At 35.5% G+C, this 21,759-nt stretch overlaps 1 protein-coding gene across 4 annotated transcripts in view; it reads left to right on the top strand.

Annotated features, from left to right (window-relative positions):
* LOC117988300 (collagen alpha-1(XVIII) chain-like) overlaps window positions 1-21,759 on the top strand; it is an 86,316-nt gene that overhangs the window by 38,614 nt on the left and 25,943 nt on the right. For 3 of the 4 annotated variants that reach the window (XM_034975431.2, XM_069503088.1, XM_069503087.1), the window contains exons 3-8: window positions 10,581-10,629; window positions 10,748-10,773; window positions 13,600-13,737; window positions 14,132-14,326; window positions 18,047-18,202; window positions 20,954-21,071. In XM_034975431.2, coding sequence (XP_034831322.1) covers window positions 10,581-10,629; window positions 10,748-10,773; window positions 13,600-13,737; window positions 14,132-14,326; window positions 18,047-18,202; window positions 20,954-21,071 — 682 coding nt within the window. Of the gene's footprint in view, window positions 1-10,580; window positions 10,630-10,747; window positions 10,774-13,599; window positions 13,738-14,131; window positions 14,327-18,046; window positions 18,203-20,953; window positions 21,072-21,759 lie in introns of those variants that run through there. The other variant, XM_069503089.1, reaches the window with a different exon arrangement.

Here is a 21,759-nt window from a genome sequence, read left to right as displayed (position 1 = left end):
TTGATAATCGTGTAACAGTAAGTAAGCTTCAGTTGGGCGATTTGTAAAAATATTTATGTAGAGCCATTAAAATTGTAGTGACGATTGGTTTGTTTTTGATATTTTATGGTTGAACTAGCTGACCCGCCCCGGCTTCGCTCGGGTGGAATTTAGAAAATCGGCTTGGGGTAGAATTTTCAAAAATCGTTGAAATAGATACCAACGTATTTTTTTTCTTTTGTAACCGAAAACCCAAATATCAATTTTCATGGAAATAACTTGTAAAATGACGGACTTCATATACAAACTTTCATCCCTTATTTAACACTCTTGGCTGTAGAATTTTCAAAAATAGTGAAGTATGTATTTTTTTATTCTTAACCGAAAGCCAGTATACCACAGATTAGAGAAGTAAAGGCTGTGTACTAATTTTCATCGACGTAACTTTAAAAATAATAGACTTTCATACAAACCTCCATACCCCCTCTTAGGGGTGGAATTTCGAAAAATCCTTTCTTAGTGGATACGTATATACTCTTTACAAAGAACACATCCTCCAAATTTAATGCCTCTAGGACCAGCGGTTTAGGCTGTGCGTTGATATAATATAAGTCAGTCAGTCAGGACTTTGAATATATGTATATAGAGTATTTATTAGTCCCATCTGTACACGTACAGTGCAAAATACGGCGTGTTGTAAACAAGAGATCAATCCTTTGGTAGGATCCTTAGAGCGATCACGTACTCATCCGATCCGAATCCATGAAATACGGATATAAACAATATCTGCGTCATATTATGTCAAAACTACCTTACAAATAGCTCTATGACTACTTCGGAACGTATTTTCACGGACTCGAATCGGATAAGTGCGTAACCGCCCTTAGGTCCAAGAAAGGATTTAAAAGTGGATAAGATTTTGATCTAAATTTGGGTAGGAGAGAGGAGGGAGCGCTCTAATCTTTTACGTACAGTTTGGTATCATTTTCGAAATTAGAGATGCTCCTACCAAATTAAATATCTTGTTCATAAATTCCATTTAAAGTGTCTTACAGATGCGACTATAACATGTACATACATTGTCAAGCCTCTTCTCAAAATGAAGAGAGTTTAGGCCATTGTCTAGCACGCTGGCCAAGTACCTACGGATTGGCCGACGTCACACGCCTTTGAGAACATAAGAGTTCTCAAGCATGCCGGTTTCCTCACAATGTTTTCCTTCACCGTTAAAGCAAGTGATATTTATTTTGAACTAGTAATATTTTGGGAGTTTTTCGTAACGTTGCATATGAAATAAGTTTATACGAGAGAGTCATACTTGTGCGGCATAACATAATATTCTGACGTAAAATTCGGTGCACGTAAACTCATGACGTAACGACGTGTACAATGTGAACGTGAAATATGTATACTATGGAGTCTCTGAAAGTATTTCTATAATATTCTCCAACTGTAGGATAGAAGCTGTGGTAGCCTAGTGGTTAGGACGTCCGCCTTTCAATCGGAGGTCGGAGGTTCGATCCCGGGCACGCACCTCTAACTTTTCGGAGTTATGTGCGTTTTTAAGTAATTAAAATATCACTTGCTTTAACGGTGAAGGAAAACATCGTGAGGAAACCTGCATGCCTGAGAGTTCTCTATAATGTTCTCAAACGTGTGTGAAGTCTGCCAATCCGCACTTGGCCAGCGTGGTAGACTATGGCCAAAACCCTTCTCACTCTGAGAGGAGACCCGTACTCTGTAGTGAGCCTTCGATGGGTTGATCATGATGATGATGATGAAGGATACGAATTTCAATTGCTTTTATATCGACCATAGAGATCCTCTAGGCTGAATTATGTTTTACTAGATGATGCCCACGACTTCGTCCGCGTGGATTTAGGTTTTTTAAAAATCCCGCGGGAACTTTTTACTTTTCTGAGTTAAAAGTAGCCTATGTCCTTCAATTTTCATCTAAATCGGTTAAACTTTTGGGCCGTGATATGCTAGCAGACAGACATACAGACACACTTCCGCATTTATAATATTAGTATGGATAATCTAGCTCACTCAACAGGCTTTCCTATATTGGACTTACCTATTTTATTTAGAAAACCCTCCTTATAAAATGTTATTTATTTTTCGGAACCAAAGTAGCCTTTATCCTTTCACGGAATGCAAGCTATATTTATTTCAAATTTCGTTAAAATCGGTTAAACGAATGGGCCGCGAAAAGCAGACTGACAGACACACTTTAGCATTTCTAAAATTAAGTATATGTATCTTAATAGATTACGTCAGACTGTACCTATCTAGGATTTCTTAGATCAATGGTTTTAGTAGGCGTGACTTGCTCGAAAGGCGCGTTTTTCGCTTTCCAATTTTCTTTGTCCTTCTTCATTAATCTGCTGTCACCAATGAGGAAATAGGTCGTAACCAGAGAATTCTACGTAAAGTAATAGAAATGGTATCGACAGTGTGTCGCTGATTTTTACAACTCACTCATTCACACCAATATTTTAAATTCGAAAGTGTACCTGCTACGTTTCCACGACTCATCCGTTCAACTGATTTTGATGTTTTTTGGTACAGAAAGAGCTTGCGCCCCGAGACATAGGCTACTTTTAATCCCAGAAAATCAAAGAGCTTTCACGTTATTTAAAAAATGTAAATCGACGTGGGTGAACTCGAGAGCATTATTTAAGTTTGAGCCTCAATAGCTCAACTGGTATAGGAGTGGACTCAAAACCGAAAGGTCGACGGTTCAAACCCCGCCCGTTGCACTATTGTCGTACCTACCTACTCCTAGCATAAGCCTGACGCTTAATTGAAGAGGAAAGGGGAATATTAGTCATTTAACATGGCTAATATTCTTTAAAAAAAAATTTGGAACAGAGATAGCTTGCATCCCGGGGACAGACATAGGCTTCTTTTTATCCCGGAATTTAAAAAAGTTTCCATAGGATTTCAGAAACTTAAAACCACATGGCAAAATGTGAAAGAGACCATCCATGAATGTACCGTACCTACTTTCATTCATTGTTACATTTGGCAAAATAAAAATAATTTCATTTCATTTCACGTGGATGAAGTCGCGGGCGTTATCTAGTGTAGAAATATTTTGAAAGCACAATATCTCTATCATCCTAAGCAACGTAAGTTGAACTATGCTAATACATCTGTCTTAAGGACAATAACGCGTATCATGGTTCACGAGACCATATTGCTTTTTCTGCTGGCCACACTTAGGCTTCACCAGTTCTATAGGCCATTCTGAATTCTGTGGTACTTTTGTTGTGGTAATTTCTTTTAATTTCACCAAATTGGCTACTTGTATTCAATCATTCAGGGTCAGTGTGGATGAACTTTTTTCATCAAACAGGCTAAATTATTGTCCTATACATTACTTTTTGTATGGTGCATAATATAGTTTTTCTTGTAAAAAAACTCCTTTTCGCGGAAAGACCTAATTATTTTTGATACTTACTTAAATTAGTCTATATGAAGTTGGAAATTGAAATCAATCGTAGTCAAGTTCAAATTAACATTTAATGTAAATTCCTATATATACTGATTTTTAATCACTAGGGTTTACACCTTAGGACTAGAGCGACTTCTCAAGTTAACGCTAACAGTGCACAAATCTGTAACTACTAACTTAGTATGAATAAACAGGGTATAACCAGAACGCTGGAAAAAACGAAAACAGGTGATAGTACTGATGATAACTGATATGATACCACAAAAAAACGCGGAAAAAAATTAAAAATATCCTATATTTTGTAAAAGTTCAAGATATATGCAAATAAAACGTCTGACTGACGCTAAAGGTCAACGAACGTTGCGTTGTTTTAGTGGGTATTCCGGTCGCCTCTCGGCTGGTGAGTCCCACATACTTTCTCTCCAGTTGGTTGGCTGACTGGTTAGCTGGCTGGCTTCCAGGAGGGGGGGATGCGTAAACGCATTTCCCAGCGTTAAAAAAAAATACTCGAAGTGAATTCCACGTCGTCGTAGGTGGGGCATTGACCCCAGTTTTGTACGCTATACACTGCGGGTTTGAAGAATACTAAATCACTAAAACTACAAAATGGGGCAAATGGTTATTGGTATTGGATTGTGTTTAGATTGTATAATAATAACGCTAAGTTTTTTCGAGCGTTCTGGTTACATCCTATAAACAACTTAACCTCCAATCCGGGTTTATTAGTCTCGGGATGACCCTAATATGAATCAAACGCAGTTCCAATGTCCACAGTCTTATATTCAGGTACACTTGTCACATCCACTTAGTTTATATCTAGCTTAATTAATCACCTAGTACTTATATCTCGCTTAATTACTTTTATATCGTCCCTATTTTTACTCCCGCGCGCTCTCACACCTCCACTCACGGGTGACAGATGGCCGATTTTCTGTGTTGCCAACAGTCGTCCATCCTGCTCCAGATATGTCCCCATATCTGACCACTCGGCCTTCCAACCGAGGGTAATGCCCTCATACCCATAACTCAATAGGAGCAACATAGAATACCTTAACAGTCCTATATTATAATTAATATGATTAGTATAATAATTCCTCTAACAGATCAAAGCTAACATTGTTAGATTTAACAAGTGCACAAAACAAGTGCCAATGAGACCTACAAAATACTGGTATCAATAATCATTATGTACATTGCAATCAACATCTGTAAGTCTAATTCTTATAAATACACAACAAATCACACTGAGATAAGTAAATAGTAAATACTATAAGTCATTCTGATTTAAGCTTGATATTAAGAAAATTCTATAATCTAGTTATTATTAGTGATATACGTATACAACCAATTCACAATAGTATAATCAAATATTGAAATCAACACAATTTATGTTAATACTTAATACAAGGAAATTATAGTGAAATCAATAATTTAATTTTTAAATATTATTATGAACTACATATTCTTCAAGTTTGTATTTGTATTTAGTAATACGTGAATAAATATTTGCATGGCAAATGTGGCAATACTAATTATGAGAATTATAAAACATCTTTGGTAAATTGCATTTAAAGCGAATAAAATATAATCAAACTTAAACAAAACAACAACGAGGAAAGAAAAGAAGGATAGTGAATTATCACCAACTTGAATTCTGAGTGCTAAGTACTCTATGATTTTAAACCATGTCACTATCAGTTTTCAATTAAAGTAAGTTTGTTTGCCCTTTCCTTCTTACCACTGTAATGACATGAATTCTAATCCCACATAATGCTCTAATGCAACACAAATACAATATTTTCACTAGTATAAACATTTTAAGAGATATGGCAAGAGTTGTTGGATCCCATTGACCATTACTAACACTTTATACAAAATTAATCACAAAGTTCTACAATATACCAATGAACCTAACTACTTCTGTAGACTTCATAATTTCTTTAAACTTAAAAATAAATTAAAAGAATATCTTATAATCCAATGTTCTCATACAATTGATGAATATTTGATATGAGTTGACCTTGATTATAATGTCTTTGTAGTGTTTCATGAATTACCAATTTGACTATCGTGAATTGACATTTAATTATTCTCAAGTGGTACCTACTGATTGACACCGTTGAAAAAAATAATAATATTACAATATAAGTATGTAACGTAAAACAAATAATAAGAAAACAATATGCCAATCTTTAATTGCATATATGTAGTATTATACTAAGCAATATCGGTAAGTATATGAATAATGATTGTAAAATAATTTTGCAGACCAGAAAGGCAGAGATGTCGGCACAGATATTATGTGACCATATTTTGTACTCTACTTGAATAACAATAAAAGATAATTACCTATCAAATTGAATTATTGAATTTTAATGGTTAAATGTAGTTGTTATTATTAATAAGTACTAAGATCGAAACAAACCACAATGTATTCTAAGGAGACCCCAATAATCATATTATTTCAGAAATTTAAAGAAACATGAATCCACTAATTGATAATGATACACAGTACAGATCACTATGAGATCTACAATGTGCACAATGTAATCCTATATTTTCAAATAACTGAGACGACTGCCTCTGACTGTATCTCGATTGTAGTACAGCAAATACTATTATTAATATAACAAAATAAGTCACAATGATGTTAGCCAAGGTATTATTGTATTATTATAAACTCGTTACCCGTGATGCCCCATATCATCCTTGCACTAGGGGTAGATGCATGCATAACTGTGTCTACCATAAGCCCCGTAAGTGCGATAGAGAGCGCAACAGACGGCGTTTTGTTGCCCCATTTTATTGTCTTGCAAGCAACGAGTCCTTGATGGCACTATAGACTTAATTGATGTAACATACAATAAAATCTGATTTCTGGAAACTTCCATTCTTGTACATTCTTGAGCGCGTAAGGACGAACGATGCCAGAGACCCTCGTCCTCTTATGATAATATGGTTAACTTGAACACGGTGATTGAGGACAGACAGCACCCAACGCTGCACCAACCCAGCGTCATGCTGAGCCGTGAATTGCTGCATCGCTCACCGTTGCTTGTCTCGTGTCAGTGTGTGACAAATGAAGAACAAAGATGTAGGAAATTATTTCGTGATACATTGGTGTACTTATACGCTTTGATAACATATCAGCGATCCATACATTAATACCTAGCGAGTGAAGTAAGCAAGCCTTCGTGCGCAAACTGCTTATATAGTCTATTGGAATAGATGTTACTTGAAATAGTATTTAAGAATTTGCTCTTTACTGTGCTGTTTCCACCTAACATCAACGTAATACAATGATGTGACTGCGAAGATGTACATTAACATGAACCGATATTTTAGCATTTACAATCAGCATGTCACTTTAGATCTACTTTAAAGGGTCTATACAACTTCTACTACGTACCGAATTCAGCAAGACATAATTAATATATTATTACTGAATACGTCCATTATAAGAACTTTAATTTGAATTTAAGTAACCCTTGAACATTAGTAAGTATCTGCTAGAACAGGTAAAGTGATTTCCAACCATGATATCTACTTCTGTACCCCTATTCTGTAGATAAATCTATTATTATTAATAAAAAGGATACACCCTTTCCACTTGCCGACCCCGAGTTAGTCTGTTTGTTTTCCATCAAATTAACTGGACTCTCTCTTGTCACCATCGCGACCCGATCAGTTGCTGAAGTTCATACTGAAGATCACCGTCCACTTCGCATCGGGATTATCGAATCAGGTTTTACCAGACTATTATTGTCGTCATTTTTCAGACGCTTCGTCATGCCGTTTTCCAATTCGTTTGTGGTTCTTACTAGACCAGCTTTGTCACCGGAATACGATCCATTGTTTACGTCCACGTATTGCCACCTTCCATTTGTCATTCTTGATTCCTTATTCTTAGGTTTATATTATAGTCAATGCTGCCCTCCTTTGGCACGATTGCTACAAAATCAAAATTTCCACTTGCCTGTATGTCACAATTGGGACATGAATAAATTTTCCAATAACAATATGTCTCATTTGGAACATATAAAATAGACAACCTTTGACACAATTGGGATCAAGGTATATTACATAAACTATTCTCAGCAATTACCGCTTATCACACCAGGAGTAAGTCCATACATAAGTCGGTATTCTTTTCTCCCATTTGCCACTTGGTTCATCATAAATATTCTCAGGAATCACCGCTTATCACATCAGGAATAAGTCCATACATAAGTCGGTATTCGTTTCCCTTATTTGCTTGTTGGGTTATCATAAAATATTCTCAAGAATCACCGCTTATCTCACCAGGAATAAGTCCATACATAAGTCGGTATTCCTTTCTCTCATTTGCCGGTTGGTTCATCATAAAATATTCTCATGGAATCACCGCTTATCACACCAGGAATAAATCCTACATAAGTCGGTATCTTTTCAATGATTTCAGCATCAACAGTTCCTAAGTCCCTGTGGTTTAGAAGTGCAATACCCTGCATCATGAGGGTTGAGTAGTTGGGAATTGTAGTAACCTTGCAGCATCAGGAATGAAGAGTTGGATCAAAAAAAAGTTATAGAACCATCTCGCAAACTTCCTCTTTTGACTAAAAAAAATTGTAAATCGGTCTTGAAATCTCGGTGAAATTGGTGTACGTAGAAAAAAATAAGAAGAGACGTACCAAATTCAGAACTTCCTCCTTTTTGGAAGTCGGTTAAAAATAAAGATGTTTTTAAAGAACACCTCGTGTAAAGTTAACATAAATGGAGCCTGCTATGCTCTTACAAAATGAAACTCGGTGAAAAATGTTCCAAACGTCTTTGATGAATAACATAAAAATGTAAATGTGTATAAATATTTCATACACAAACAGACTTCGTGTTCCGTTCGCTATCTCACTCCCACATCACGGAAATACGGTAGCGAGAAAGGGATGAAAGGATAAAGGGTTGTTTTAGCGCATCAAAAACCGCAAAACCTCGCTTGACAGGTAGTCAACGTTTCACGGCGATATTAAAATTTAACGCAGGCGATAACCCTGAATTTAAATCTCCTTTGACATAAATCCGGAATGCAAATATTGTGTTTTGATTAATCTGAACATGAAAGATGTTGGCGTGGATGTTGGCTATAATATTATTTTAACATAAATATCGCGGAAATAAAATGTAGATGCCGTAGACTTATTTCACCTTAGGACGTTTTCAAAAGACATAAAATATACAAGTAGAATCAAACAGATTATAAAGATAATAAAAATAAAAGCAAAGACAAATAATAGAAATAAATAGACGTAACAAATAATGTTTAGACAAACATCAGTTAATAAATATTGATCACAAATACTTAAGTTTGTTTTGTAAACAAACATTTACGGGATGGATAACGTAAAACAAATAAATAATGTTAAACGAATTCCGTCCAACTTATCTTTGTCCATAAAACAAATTGCTCAAGTAAAATTTACTGTTCTATAGCACGAAAAAACATCATTAGGTCACTGTCCACGATAATTCGATGATGGCGGAGACACGATTATGATTTATTATTTAATGTCGTGTTGGTAATGTTCTATTGATGATCCATAGTATCCAGTAATTGTAGGTGTAATGTATGGAATTTAATGTAGATAAATATTGTTTACAATAATATTTTGAATAGCGGCATGATGATAAACAATGTTTAGTTTCACATATCAATTACCTTTCGAAGGTCTATCTAGGCCGTTAAGTCGGTCACTTTGGCTTAGTTCCTAAACAGTGTTCTTTTTTATTTTATTAATTATATATTACTAGATGATACCCGCGAATTTGTCCATGTGGGCTTGGGTTTTTTTACAAATCCTGTGGGAACTCTTTGATTTTCCGAGATAAAAGTAGCCTATGTTCTTCCCCGCGATGTGTATAACAAACATAGCTGTCTAATAAGCGACTTTAAAATTTTACATAAGTAGCTTAAATAACCTCAATTTCACAACATAATATACAAATTACTACTGAAATAAATTAAAAAACGAAAGTTTTAAAGTCGCTACGGTATCCGCTGACATCATTTCTTTGGTGCACCTGATTTAGCCAAAAAAGGTTAAGTACCTATTGGGTTTCCATATCCACAGTAGGAACCCGAAGTTTTTTATTTAGTGTTATACTCTCGTTTCTCGTTACTCGGTCTTGCGCCTGTCATGCGCCTTTCTCCGGTCATGTCGGATTGCCGTCCAATCAAACTATAAGGATATATAGAGTTCACTTGTGTTTGCGTACACACTTGTACACTATAGTATTTATCTCTTGGGTAGTTGGTTTATACGACGTAGTTGAATAGTTTCCGTTGAGTTGAGTTGAAAGTGTGACCGAAAAAATCACTACCCATATTATTATAAATGCAAAAATGATTTGCTTGTTGGTTTGTCTTTCAATCACGCCGCAACGAAGCAACGGATTGACGTGATTTTTGTTTGCATATTTTAGTTAAAGATCTGAAGAGTTAAGACTACTTTTTATCCCGTAAAATCAAAGAGTTCCCACGGTATTTTTAAAAGGCCATATCTGTACGGATGAAGTCGTTGGCATCAGCTAGTATTTTATAATTCTAAGATTTGAATTTTCAAGTATTCTTAGTATTATAAAGTACAAAGACTAATAATTGGTCTAAAGACTAAAGAAACGAGCCCACGCATATTTCATTGTTATGACCAAAAGTTGGCGAACAAGTGTTATTAAAGCCACGAGAGATATTATATTTAGGGGTAATGGACTACATCCAATATTGTTCCAACATGTACCTATTCAATACTGATTATAATAAATAATACTTAAATAGCGTTTTTAAAAAATGTCGTATTGACGAAACAGTATAATATTTTAGAATTTCTAAACAATTATTATTACCCCGCTTAAAAAAAATTAAGTAATTAAAAAAACCTAAAAACATGACTGCTAATATAATATACTGCTAAAATAATAACTGAAAAGTAAACAACAAGTTTTGCATTCTATAAAATAGAAATTGATAAGGTCATATACATAAATATTAGAAAATGTATGGCAGGCGGAGGCATTATTTAGCCAACCACCTACTTAGGACTATTAGCTTGCTTGAGTTACCCAATTAAAAATTTTGTAAATTTAACAGATCATTTTTCTTCTTTTGCAGGTAAATCCGGACGAGAACAGGCTACCAGTAGTATCACATTCATCACCATGTAAGTGTATTTGTGTTAGTGCATATTGTTCACTATAATAGAAAAAAAAGAAGAATATTTGGTGCAATCTGTTGTATATTATTATGTACATATCTATATGTGTTGAATTATTTCCCAGATACACTGAAAGGAGGAAAAGATACGGTAAGTTAAAAAAAACTTACTAATATTACAAAAATGTGAAAGTTTAGATATTTACTAATAGTATATATAGTATATAGTAATAGTAAATAGTATATATAACTTACTTAGTAACTACTTCACGCCACAATGACTGAAACGATTTGACTAAACTTTGGAATGAGAAGACCTTGTTTTAACAGACAGGCTACTTTTTATCCCAGAAAATCATTGAGGTCCACGGGATTTCAAAACCTGAATCCACGTGAACGAAGTCGCGGGCATCATTTAGTTAAAATATAATTATGAAACAAAAAAATTGTTGCATATCACGAAACTTATTTCATCTATTTCATTGCCTCAGAGTAGAGCTAAATAAATTATCACAAGAGAAACAAAGCACATTTAATCCCGCAGCCTACCCGGTTCTACATAATAGATAAGATCATAACATTCCCTTTGGAACGGCTTTGTCTGGGCAGGGGTGAAATGAGCCCATCCGACAAGGGGCGGACAGACAAACGTTCTGTACATTAAACTTACACTAGAGATGGGCAAAGGCCAAAGCTTAATAAATCGATTTTAATAGTATAAAGAAATCGATTAGTATATAAGAAGCCATCCGAAATGGAGCGGACAGACAAACGTTCTGTACATTAAACTTAAACTAGTGATGTGCAAAGCTTACCAAATCAATTTTATACAAACATACCAGAAGTGAAATTAAATATTAATCACAACGCGTAGAGGCTTATCGAGAGTTTTACCTTTTAGTGGTTGCAATACCAGTTATTGTGCCTTAATCAAGTTAATATTGCAGTTAGGTTCTTATTAACCTTCTGCCACCAGCTCGATTGCGGAAAACCTGCATTAATCATTACTACAATCGCAATTGTTGTGATTAGCTGAGTTTATGGTATTCTATTGGCTACAATGCATTGCTGCGAAAATAATACCATAAACTCAGCGAGTGAGCGAGCGACAACCAATCAGATGTGATTGCGATCGTGAGATTATAACTGTCACTCTACCGCAATCGAGTTGCTGATGAGAGGTCTATGGCTACAATGCATTGTTGCAAAAAGAATACTATAAACTAAGCGAGTGAGCGAGCAACAACAAATCAGAGGTGATTGCGATCGTGAGATTATAGCTGTCATTCTACTGAAATCAACTTGCTGATGAGGCTATATTAATGTAACTCTCGATAAGAGAGGCATAAGGGAGAACTGAAATATTTTCAATGTACATTGTACAAACCGCTGGATCTTGAAATATGAGGTTAGGCATGTAGGTTTTCTTTATAACGTGGATAGTAACTAAAATGAATTTTCATAAATTCGAGCCAAGCGTAGTAGGCGTGCTGGCTATGCTTGGGTCGAATAGCTATTTATTATGAACGTACAGCTCAAACGACTGGGGTTTGAAACTGTAGAATTGGTAAAGATTTTCTTTGTATCTTAGACCTTTACAAAGGAAAGATTTTCAGAAATTCCACTTCAATGAATCCAGGGTGGATTAGACAGTCGTCTATGGCAGGTCAGCTTGTTATAAATATAACTTCTGGAGTCCGCGTTGGACATGTTTCATGCGTTAGGTACCTATTAGGTATGTGTCTAAGCATTTCCATCTAAATGGAAAATTTAATTAATTAGTTTGCGTAGATTGTCTATATCTAGTGGATATTAACATAATCCAGACTATTGGCATAATCGACATAATAATCAGGTTACTACCGAGTTATTGTACCTATTCAATTAGAGCGATAAATTGTTTGTGGAGATCAGAGTTTAAACGCACTTGTTGTATTCAGAGGACATGATAGTGATACATCTGAACTATATTCTTATATCTTACTAATATAAATAGGAGAATCCGCCTGTATTCACGTCGACGTAAGCCTGACTAGTTTCAAATCCTTACGGGGTCCTTTTTCACAGGGACTCAGCTCGCAAACGCGTCACGTTTGAGACTTCGCCATTTAGTCGTAAAGATTCGAGACTGTACTTCTTCTCCTTCTACTGACTTCGGTCTGTACAGAAAATTTAAGAAAAACATATACATATGTATTCGTAACACATCACTCACGCGTCAATTTAACTAATCGAGAAAAATATTTTAGCAATCGAATGGCAATCGATTAATACTTAATTCTTGCACATCACTAGTTTTTGTAACTTACCGGTAAATACCTCCGGTTTCATTATCTCTCATTCAAAGAGCTAAGCTCTAATTAATTCAAGAAAGTTTCGTATAAAAAGAAGAAAGGTACTAAAATAAAAATGCTAAGAACTTTGTAGTAAGTTGTCGGAAAATTGAGTTTTACAGTCCTTTACAGTCTCGAAACTTTTTAACGAACTAATTAAATGAGCGGTTTCAAGCAATTATCTTATTAAAATATCTCGAAAGTTATAATTTAATTTCTTTTTTCAAGTGGAGTTTGTGTTCTAGTACTACGAGTATAAAGCATTTTATGATAAGACTAGTGACTTCGTACGCGTGGATTTAGGTTTTAAAAATCCCGTGAGAACTCTTTGATTTTCCCGGATAAAAGTAGCCTATATCACTCTCCAGGTCTTTATCTATGCCCATGCAAAAAATCACGTCAATCCGTTGCACCGTTGCGACGTGATTGAAGGACAAATCAACAAACAAACACATTAGGTACTAATATAAGTATATAATAATCCAAACTTAAAATTAGTTAAATAAGTAATACCTGCTTTTTCTGAGTGACGCATATATTATAAGCGCGAAAGTGTGCTTGTCTGTCCGTCTGCCTGTCTGTTAAAACATTCCCAGTCGGTCTCTGCCTTCGCTTCAATGTAGATTTTCATTTGTTTTGGATAGGTAGCGCTGTCCAGCCAATGTCAATGCAGTATCAATGACATATCTCTAATGTTAGAAGCTATGCCAGAACTGACGGGACCTCCTGGACCTCAAGGACCAACTGGTGCTGATGGGACAACTGGTGCACCTGGCAAAACGGTTAGTTTTTTTTCTAAACTTTGACCTTATGAATAATATGATTCGTTGCCGTTGTCTCAACCGCCACCAATTTTGACTGCATTTCTACACAACATGATCTTATCCGTCTAGCAGCTCATAGTGCAATAATATTCCTTAGATTTATAATCATAATTTGAACATTCATACAACCCATAACCTTAAAACACGAATGAACCAAATACATATTAATTTTTATCCCACAAGTAAGAAACTTGATTCTTACGGACCAAGGGCTGTAAAGATAAAGAACCACGTTTATATCCCTTTTGAGATACCTACCTAAGAAAGATAAGAAGAAAGGATAAGAAATCTCTTGTTTATCCTTTCTTTACATTTACAAATCACTATATTTATCAAATACTTTTTGTCACAGGGACAAATGGGTGAACCCGGTCCACCAGGCCCTCAAGGTCTTAAGGGAGATCACGGAGAAAGGGGTGAAATTGGTACTCCAGGTGTTGAAGGTCAACCGGGACCGAAAGGAGAACCGGGAGCAGATGGGAGCCTTGGCTTGCAGGGACCCCCTGGACCTGCGGGGCCACCAGGACCAGCTACATCAGCATTAATTGTAAGACATTCTAACTTAAACAATTAAGTTACGTAGGTACCCACGTCCTACAGATGGCGTCAAGAGAAATGAGTAGTACTCTGCAAGTACTTGCGGAATAACTTGCAAGAAGTTCTTGCTAGTCTAAACCTCGCTTTATAATCACTTTTATGGTTGTAGATCTATTTAGATGTTTTTTATTTTTATTTTATTAACATAAACTTTTACAAGTACTATTGAATCGTGAAATGAATTTACCACTGTTTCGGAATGTACTTCCTATCGAAAAGAACCAGCGAGGAACTCGACGGTTGTTCTTTTCAGTTGTATACCGAGAACCAACTGCAAATCGTAATTGTCAACAAAAAACTATTCGAATAATAAGCAAAAAAATGTTCGGTAATTTTAATTGGGTTGTTCAACTTTTTTTGCAATAAAAACCCTATTAGCTTTAACAGCCAATAAGTAGTTTTATAGACCTCATTTATACAAATAGACATAGATAGGTATTACCTGACCTCCTTAGCATCCCCGTCTCTTTTACAGCCAAATGTGGGTAGATATAAAAAAGCAATAAACGAAAGAGCCTTTGCTCGCTTTGCGACATTTAAGTGTATTCACAGTAATTTATTCTCTTTTATATTATCGGTAACGTACATAGCTTGTTATATGTATTTTGATTCACGATCAATTTTATTTTCTAGATATTTTAGTACTAGACGTACCGAGTGAACTAACTATACAATATGCATACCTACTTACCCCATTAATTATAAATGTTGTATAACGATTGTATATAGTTGCTTTGTGTTCTAATTTTTTTTTGGTACTTATTTTAAATGTCATAATATTACTGCTTAAGCCCGTGACTTCTTCAAATTTCGAATCCCTATTTTACCCCCTTAGGGGTTGAATTTTCAAAAATCCTTTCTTAGCGGATGTCCACGTCATAATAGCTATCTGCATGCCAATTTTCAGCCCGATCCGTCCAGTAGTTTGAGTTGTGCGTTGATAGAACAGTCAATCAGTCAGTCAGTCACCTCCTTTTATATATTTAGATTTAGATGACAGAGAGGAGCGTAATTATTCGTGTGTTAATTCACCCGATATACAATGTTTAATAGAGGTTAGTTAGTGTATTTTGATTGTAAAGGAACATCTCGTGAGATACAGTGTGAAACTGGTTGGGCATTAGGTAAATAATTAATATGATAGACTTCATGTACAGTAATTTAATTTAAATTTACCAAGCCTTCTTTTATAAATATTAATTTTGATATTATATTTATTACTCAAATATGTAAAAACATTACTAAGTATTCAATTTATATTTTTTTAACGTATATGCTGTTTACTTTTGGGAAAACACTAATCTCGTTTGAAAAAGTAATGTGAACTAGGTATACCTACTAACAATAACACTTATATGTCAGAGAACCGGTATTACACGTCCCAAGGGTAATTTCTCAAATACGTTACAAGTTTTGGGCACTGAATATTGATGAGAAAAAGGCACTTTAAGAATATGTTATACCTACTTGCTAGACGGCTAATGCGCAACGCAATCGCAATAACAATTGCCTTCAGTCCATGATCTTAGGATAAACTAACTGACTGACCTTAAAGCTTAAAGCTCTGGCCCTCTTGTCTACAAATTTGAGATTTTGGATTTAGCTTTTTTCGTTAACGTAATTCTTGCTAAGAAACAATTTTCAGTAATTTTACTGTAACGAGACCGGAGTGAGTCGTCTAGTTGACTTCCTGACTCCTGTTTAAGGTTCCATACCCAAAGTCTGCCAACGGGACCCAACAATTAAGCCTCCGTTTTCCGTCTGTCCATCCGTCTGTCTATCAGAGGGCTATTTCTCGCGAACCGTAATAGGTAGAGAGTTGAAATTTTCACAGTGAGTATATTGTCGCTATGATAACAAACTTCGTGTCTGAGTCCGACTCACACCTGACTGATTTTCTTCGGTACAATATAAAAGTCCATACTAGCTGTTAAAACGGCCTTCGAATACAAAATGTCCTCAATCGCAATAAAAATGTTCTTGATAACCTATATTATCTGCGAACTGAAATTATGAGTTGAGTATGAGCGAGATTTACACAGGTCGATATTGTCGTACTGCTAGTCAACCCTTCGTAACCACCACTTTTTTTGCAAAATTGTTAATTTTATTTAAAATTGCAAGCCCTAAACAATTCGTTATCTAGACATTAATATAACTTTCTATGCTACTGCTGCTACTCTCTCTCAATGCATTGTATTCCTTATTGACCCTTTCCATTAATTGCATAGTGGTAGTACTAAGTTTTCTTGGGATAATAGATAATAGGTTGGTTTCCAGACTGCTAATGTTGAAATAATTTCTAGCTAGTAATGTCAATCAAAGATTAATGTGCATGAAAACCTTCGACAGAAAAATTGATATAATATTATCTACAGTTAAGTTTGCCACCAGATGCAACTCATTTTCACATGCAAAAAGGCAACATCATGACTTTCCATCAGGTGTAATAAATTGTGATCATGTGTGTATGAAACCCATAATTAATAATCCATACTTCCATACCAATATTATAAATGCGAAAGTGTGTCTGTCTGTCTGTCCGTCTGTCTGTCTTTCTGTCTGCTAGCTTTTCACGGCCCATCCGTTCAACCGATTTTGACGAAGTTTGGTACGGCCATAGCTTGCATCCCGGGCAAGGACATAGGCTACTTTTTATATCGGAAAATCAAAGAGTTCCCACGGGATTTTTAAAAACCTAATTTTACGCGGATGAAGTCGCGGGCATCATCTAGTTAATAATAAATAAATAAAGTTTTCTTTTTGCAATTTGCGATTTGGTAACAATTCGGATTCACTATTACATAGTTGACTTCAATCGGAAATCGGGTCGTGTAAATCTCGCATAAAACATTCAATCAATTCTATTGAAATCTTTAATGAAATTCTTTCTTCGTTTTACTCAAAGTCTACTTAGAAGCTAAGTATAATAAAAAACGAATTTCCACTCCATATTAACGATTCCTTTAGATTTTACGAGATTAAATTGAATTTATTTCCATTCGCCCAATTGACATCATCAGTATTGGAATAAAATGGAGGGTGCTCTTCTTACTTTTTTTGTATAAGGAAATACGGCCCCGACTTGAGGAGCGCTTCACAGCTTTTTAAATAATCACACTCCATTGTAGACAGTTGTAATTCGAAATAACTTGAGTGTTGCTGTTTTTCAAAAGGTGCCATTTTGTGGAACATGTCGCTTCCTATATCTTCATGGTATAAACAGAATACTAAAGTAACTTTAGAATGAAAGAATTTGCTTAAAATAGATTTTGACCAAGCTAGTAATTAATGCTTGCTCTTATACTCCACTTGAATAAACAGAGACCAAGCATTCCCTATCTCTGTTTGTCCAAAAGGAAGTTGACAGAGTAGAAATAGCGCAAGCATTCGCTCGCTTGGTTTAAATCCACCTTCAAATATTCCTTTTCTTTCTCCTCCAACTAAGCGTAGGTATAGGAGTAGATACAGCGAAGCTTTACTCTTAGTTTAAGGTTGAGGATTCAAAATCCTTCGCTGGCTCGGAATTCAATACAAACTCTCACACCAAAATAACTACTTTCCAGCGTTGCATAACAAGAAATCGTATTTTTTAAGTGTCAGCATGAGAGGCAGTTGATAGAGGTCTTTGGCCGTCATAATCTTAGTTTGAACGTTTATTCTGTCGCAGGAATCAACGGGATTATACGGGACCGATCGTGCGATTCAGGGACCCCTAGGTGAAAGGGGCCCGATGGGTCTCCCAGGACCCCAGGGAGAGAGAGGTTACCAGGGGAACAAAGGCGAGAAGGGATTACACGGAGGCAAAGGCGATAAAGGTGAACGGGTGAGTTCGGAAAATATTTACCTAGTAATTAACCGTTAATATCCGATTTATCGTAGACTGACAGATGATGACTGCGACGTCGTCCGCGTGGATTTAGGTTTTTAAAAATCCCTTGGAAAATGTTTGATTTTCCGGGATCAAAAGTAGGTTATGTCCTTCCCCGGGATGCAAGCTAACTCTGTCAAGCCTTTCATCAAAATCTTGTTAAACTGTTGAGCCGTGAAAAGCTAGCAGACAAACAGACAGACACACTTTCCCGTTTATAATATTAGTATGGATAACTAAGTACATTCTAAGTCTATTCAAATAATATATTTGTTAGGTCTCCAAACTTAATTTTATTTGTTTCTGTAATGCTCTGAAACATCGCTTTATGTATGAAATCTTGCAGTCCAAGTACAATCAATATTATGACAATGCTATTTCGGGACTTTTGCAAATTTTTGCCGATATGAAAATTCCGGCAAAGTTTCGTCGCACTGATTATATTTGGTATGTTGTAGTTTAGTTACTAACAGTTATGTTCAATCGATATTTTTTTAATGGAATTTCCTTTAAGTTTAAGCCATAGTGAAGGTATTTTTAACAAAACACAAGAAAATTTAGGTACTTAAAATTGAACATTTCCTGTCCGCCGCGTTTATTATTAGTATGATTGATACAAATTATAAGCCACAGACAACTTCCTTGTTATTAAATCTTCAAAGTTTTCGTGGATACTAATTAAAATTAAAATTTCAAATGATAATAATAGTGGGTGTGTTTTTCAAGCCGAGTGATCAGTGGGTGAAAAACGGTACCTTTGTGTATTGGCCGCAATCACCTTCCTCAGTCCTTTAAATTATTATGTTTTACAGATCAAAGGGTCGACATGGCAATAGGGGTATGCCCCGTGTTGAGCGTTCCCACCCCGATTTCGATCTCGACCTACGGCGTGCTATATACCTAATCGATGATGCCCGCGACTCGCAATCGACTACGTCCTCGTAGATTTAGGTTTTTTAAAATTCTGTGGGAACTCTATGACTCTACACTCTAAAAATCTATCGTCGATTTGTTGCTCTGTTTGACGACCAAATCAACATACTAACACTTTCGCATTTATAATCTATATCCATACTAATATCACAAGTGCTATATTTTGTCGGTGTGTCTGCTAGTTTTTCATTGGCCATCAGTTTAACCGATTTGGACTTTTGGTGTAGAGATATTATCAGTACCCTTATTATAAATGCGAAAGTGTGTTGGTTTATTGGTTTATTGGTTTGTTGGTTTGTCCTTCAATCACGTCGCAACGGTGCAACGGATTGACGTGATTTTTTGCATGGGTATAGATAAAGACCTGCAGAGTGACATAGGCTATCCCGGAAAATAAAAGAGTTCCCACGAGAAATTTAAAAAACCTAATTCCACGCAGACGAAGTCGCGGGCATCAGCTAGTATTATAATAAAACAATGTGTAAGAAATTAGTTTAATCTTTAAACAATATTGCCGTGCAATGAAACAAGATCATTATCGAATAAATTGCATTTGAATTTTATCGCAGCAATAAAGCATTTAGCTTTTACAATAAAGTACAAGAGTACATGAAGATAAATAAGTTTAAGGCAGCCCCATGATACCTAACATTTTACTAAGTTAAGCTAAGTAATAACTTGATAGGTAAAAGTAACATTAACGAGGTACTTTAAAATCATTCGAAAACTTAGCTTTTCTGGAATAAAGAGGCAACTTTTCAAGCACTTGAAGTAACAAAGAAGTGTCATATTCCTGTCTCAATGGTAGGTCATTAAAAAAACACTAACAGATTTTTACGGAGCCACTTGTAAAGGCCTCTCTCATTAGGAATAGGGCACTGAGCTTTCCAAACTACGCCACCCCACTTCTTTTATAGGTTTTGTTACAATGTTTCTTTTATACTTGACGGGCATTTGATGGGTATATTATGAAGGATATTTTCTGGAGAACTCCATCTTAGAGTAAGATAGGTTTTCTATTATATTATACTTAGCTATTGATACTTGATCCTAGATAATTCAAATAGGTAGTACGATTACAGATATATTTACATAAAAGCCTCATCGATCAAAAGGTGTACCTATAGTCCGTACAAAATGAGTTATCACGCGCCATTTTAACTCTACGTATCAACTGTTATGTCAAAAGTACCTACGATTCACCTATGAAATAAGGACTAAAATCGTACTTTTGGCATGACATTTGACACATAAATTGAAAATGGCACTGGAAAACTCATTTTTACGCAATATAAGCGCTCCGATTTCATATAAAGGAAACTTAAATCTATAACCATTCAAACTCTATTAAAATTAGTAGACGCGCCTTTGAAACTAATGACTGTTACTTGGTTTATCAGATTCCTGTAAAATGGTTTATTTTTCCCTATTTTTTGATAATAATTCTGTAAATTACAAGGCCTCAAAAATGTACTACATACAAACTTCAATTTACATCTAGTGCTACTTACTGTTAAGCAAAAAATTCACTGGAGTTGGAGTTCATCTGTCTTTTTACGTATGTTAGAAGATACAAATTCTAACTCTCGGCAGCAAGTTTTCTGTAGGTAAATAATAAGTTACACTCACGGCCTTTTATAGAACAAATCACCAACTAGACAATAGCTACAAGAAAATCACATTCAATATCCGTAAAAGTAACTCAATAACTCTATTCGATCCCCTGAAATATTATTTTCCGTTCGTTAGTTATAAGTTATAACTATGTTATAGGGGTATGCTGGCGCGCGTGGGCCACATGGCGCGAAGGGGGAACGTGGGCAGCCCGGAAAAGATGGCACACCTGGCCTGCCCGGCGCGCACGGACGACCCGCGGAAAAAGGCGAAAAAGGTATCGAGCTAAATCAACCATTCTTTCCGAATTACTTATAGATTTTCTTTATTCTGTATAGGCGTAAGTCAACAAACTGCGTTGTGGTACTGATTTATCATACATTCTTATTATTGAAATGAAAACTTCTTTAGTACCAAATTATTATTTTAATCTCGACGAAATAAAAGTTTTCTGAAGGTTTCAATTTTATCGCATGGGAATTACTGAACACTTGGTTTTTATTGGCGTAAAAAACACATAAAACTGCGTTATGGTGTCTTTTAGGCCCCCTATTAAAATTTCGCGACTTTTGCGGCCATTATTTCAGAACTACAAATATAATATACATACACTAACTTTGATGTTTGAGTGTGTTTATTATTTTAATCTCAATTTGTTATAAAAGAGAAACACGATTGGATTCAATAATTTCTTCAATAGAAAAAAACCGGAAAAAAGCCAAGAACAATTATTATCCTTGAAATAATATTCCTTTTATATTTAATTTATCGTTCTCTTCAAAAAGGTACCGAGCAAACTCTACCATGAAATTTTATGTTTCACTGTACCCTTTATTTATTTGCAAAGAACAGGAATTTGGGTCTTTATAGTGATGGTTCGGAAAAGTCTTTATTCCTTCACCCGGTACCTTTTAACGGATTCCGGAACAATTTATTTCCGCGACAACGCTTTTATTGCAATTTTT

This window comes from Maniola hyperantus, chromosome 14 (assembly GCF_902806685.2).
Source record: "Maniola hyperantus chromosome 14, iAphHyp1.2, whole genome shotgun sequence".
NCBI classification, from domain to species: Eukaryota; Metazoa; Arthropoda; class Insecta; order Lepidoptera; family Nymphalidae; genus Maniola; species Maniola hyperantus.
The sequence above is the reverse complement of the archived record's forward strand: the minus strand, read 5'-3'. Positions and strand labels throughout refer to the sequence as shown.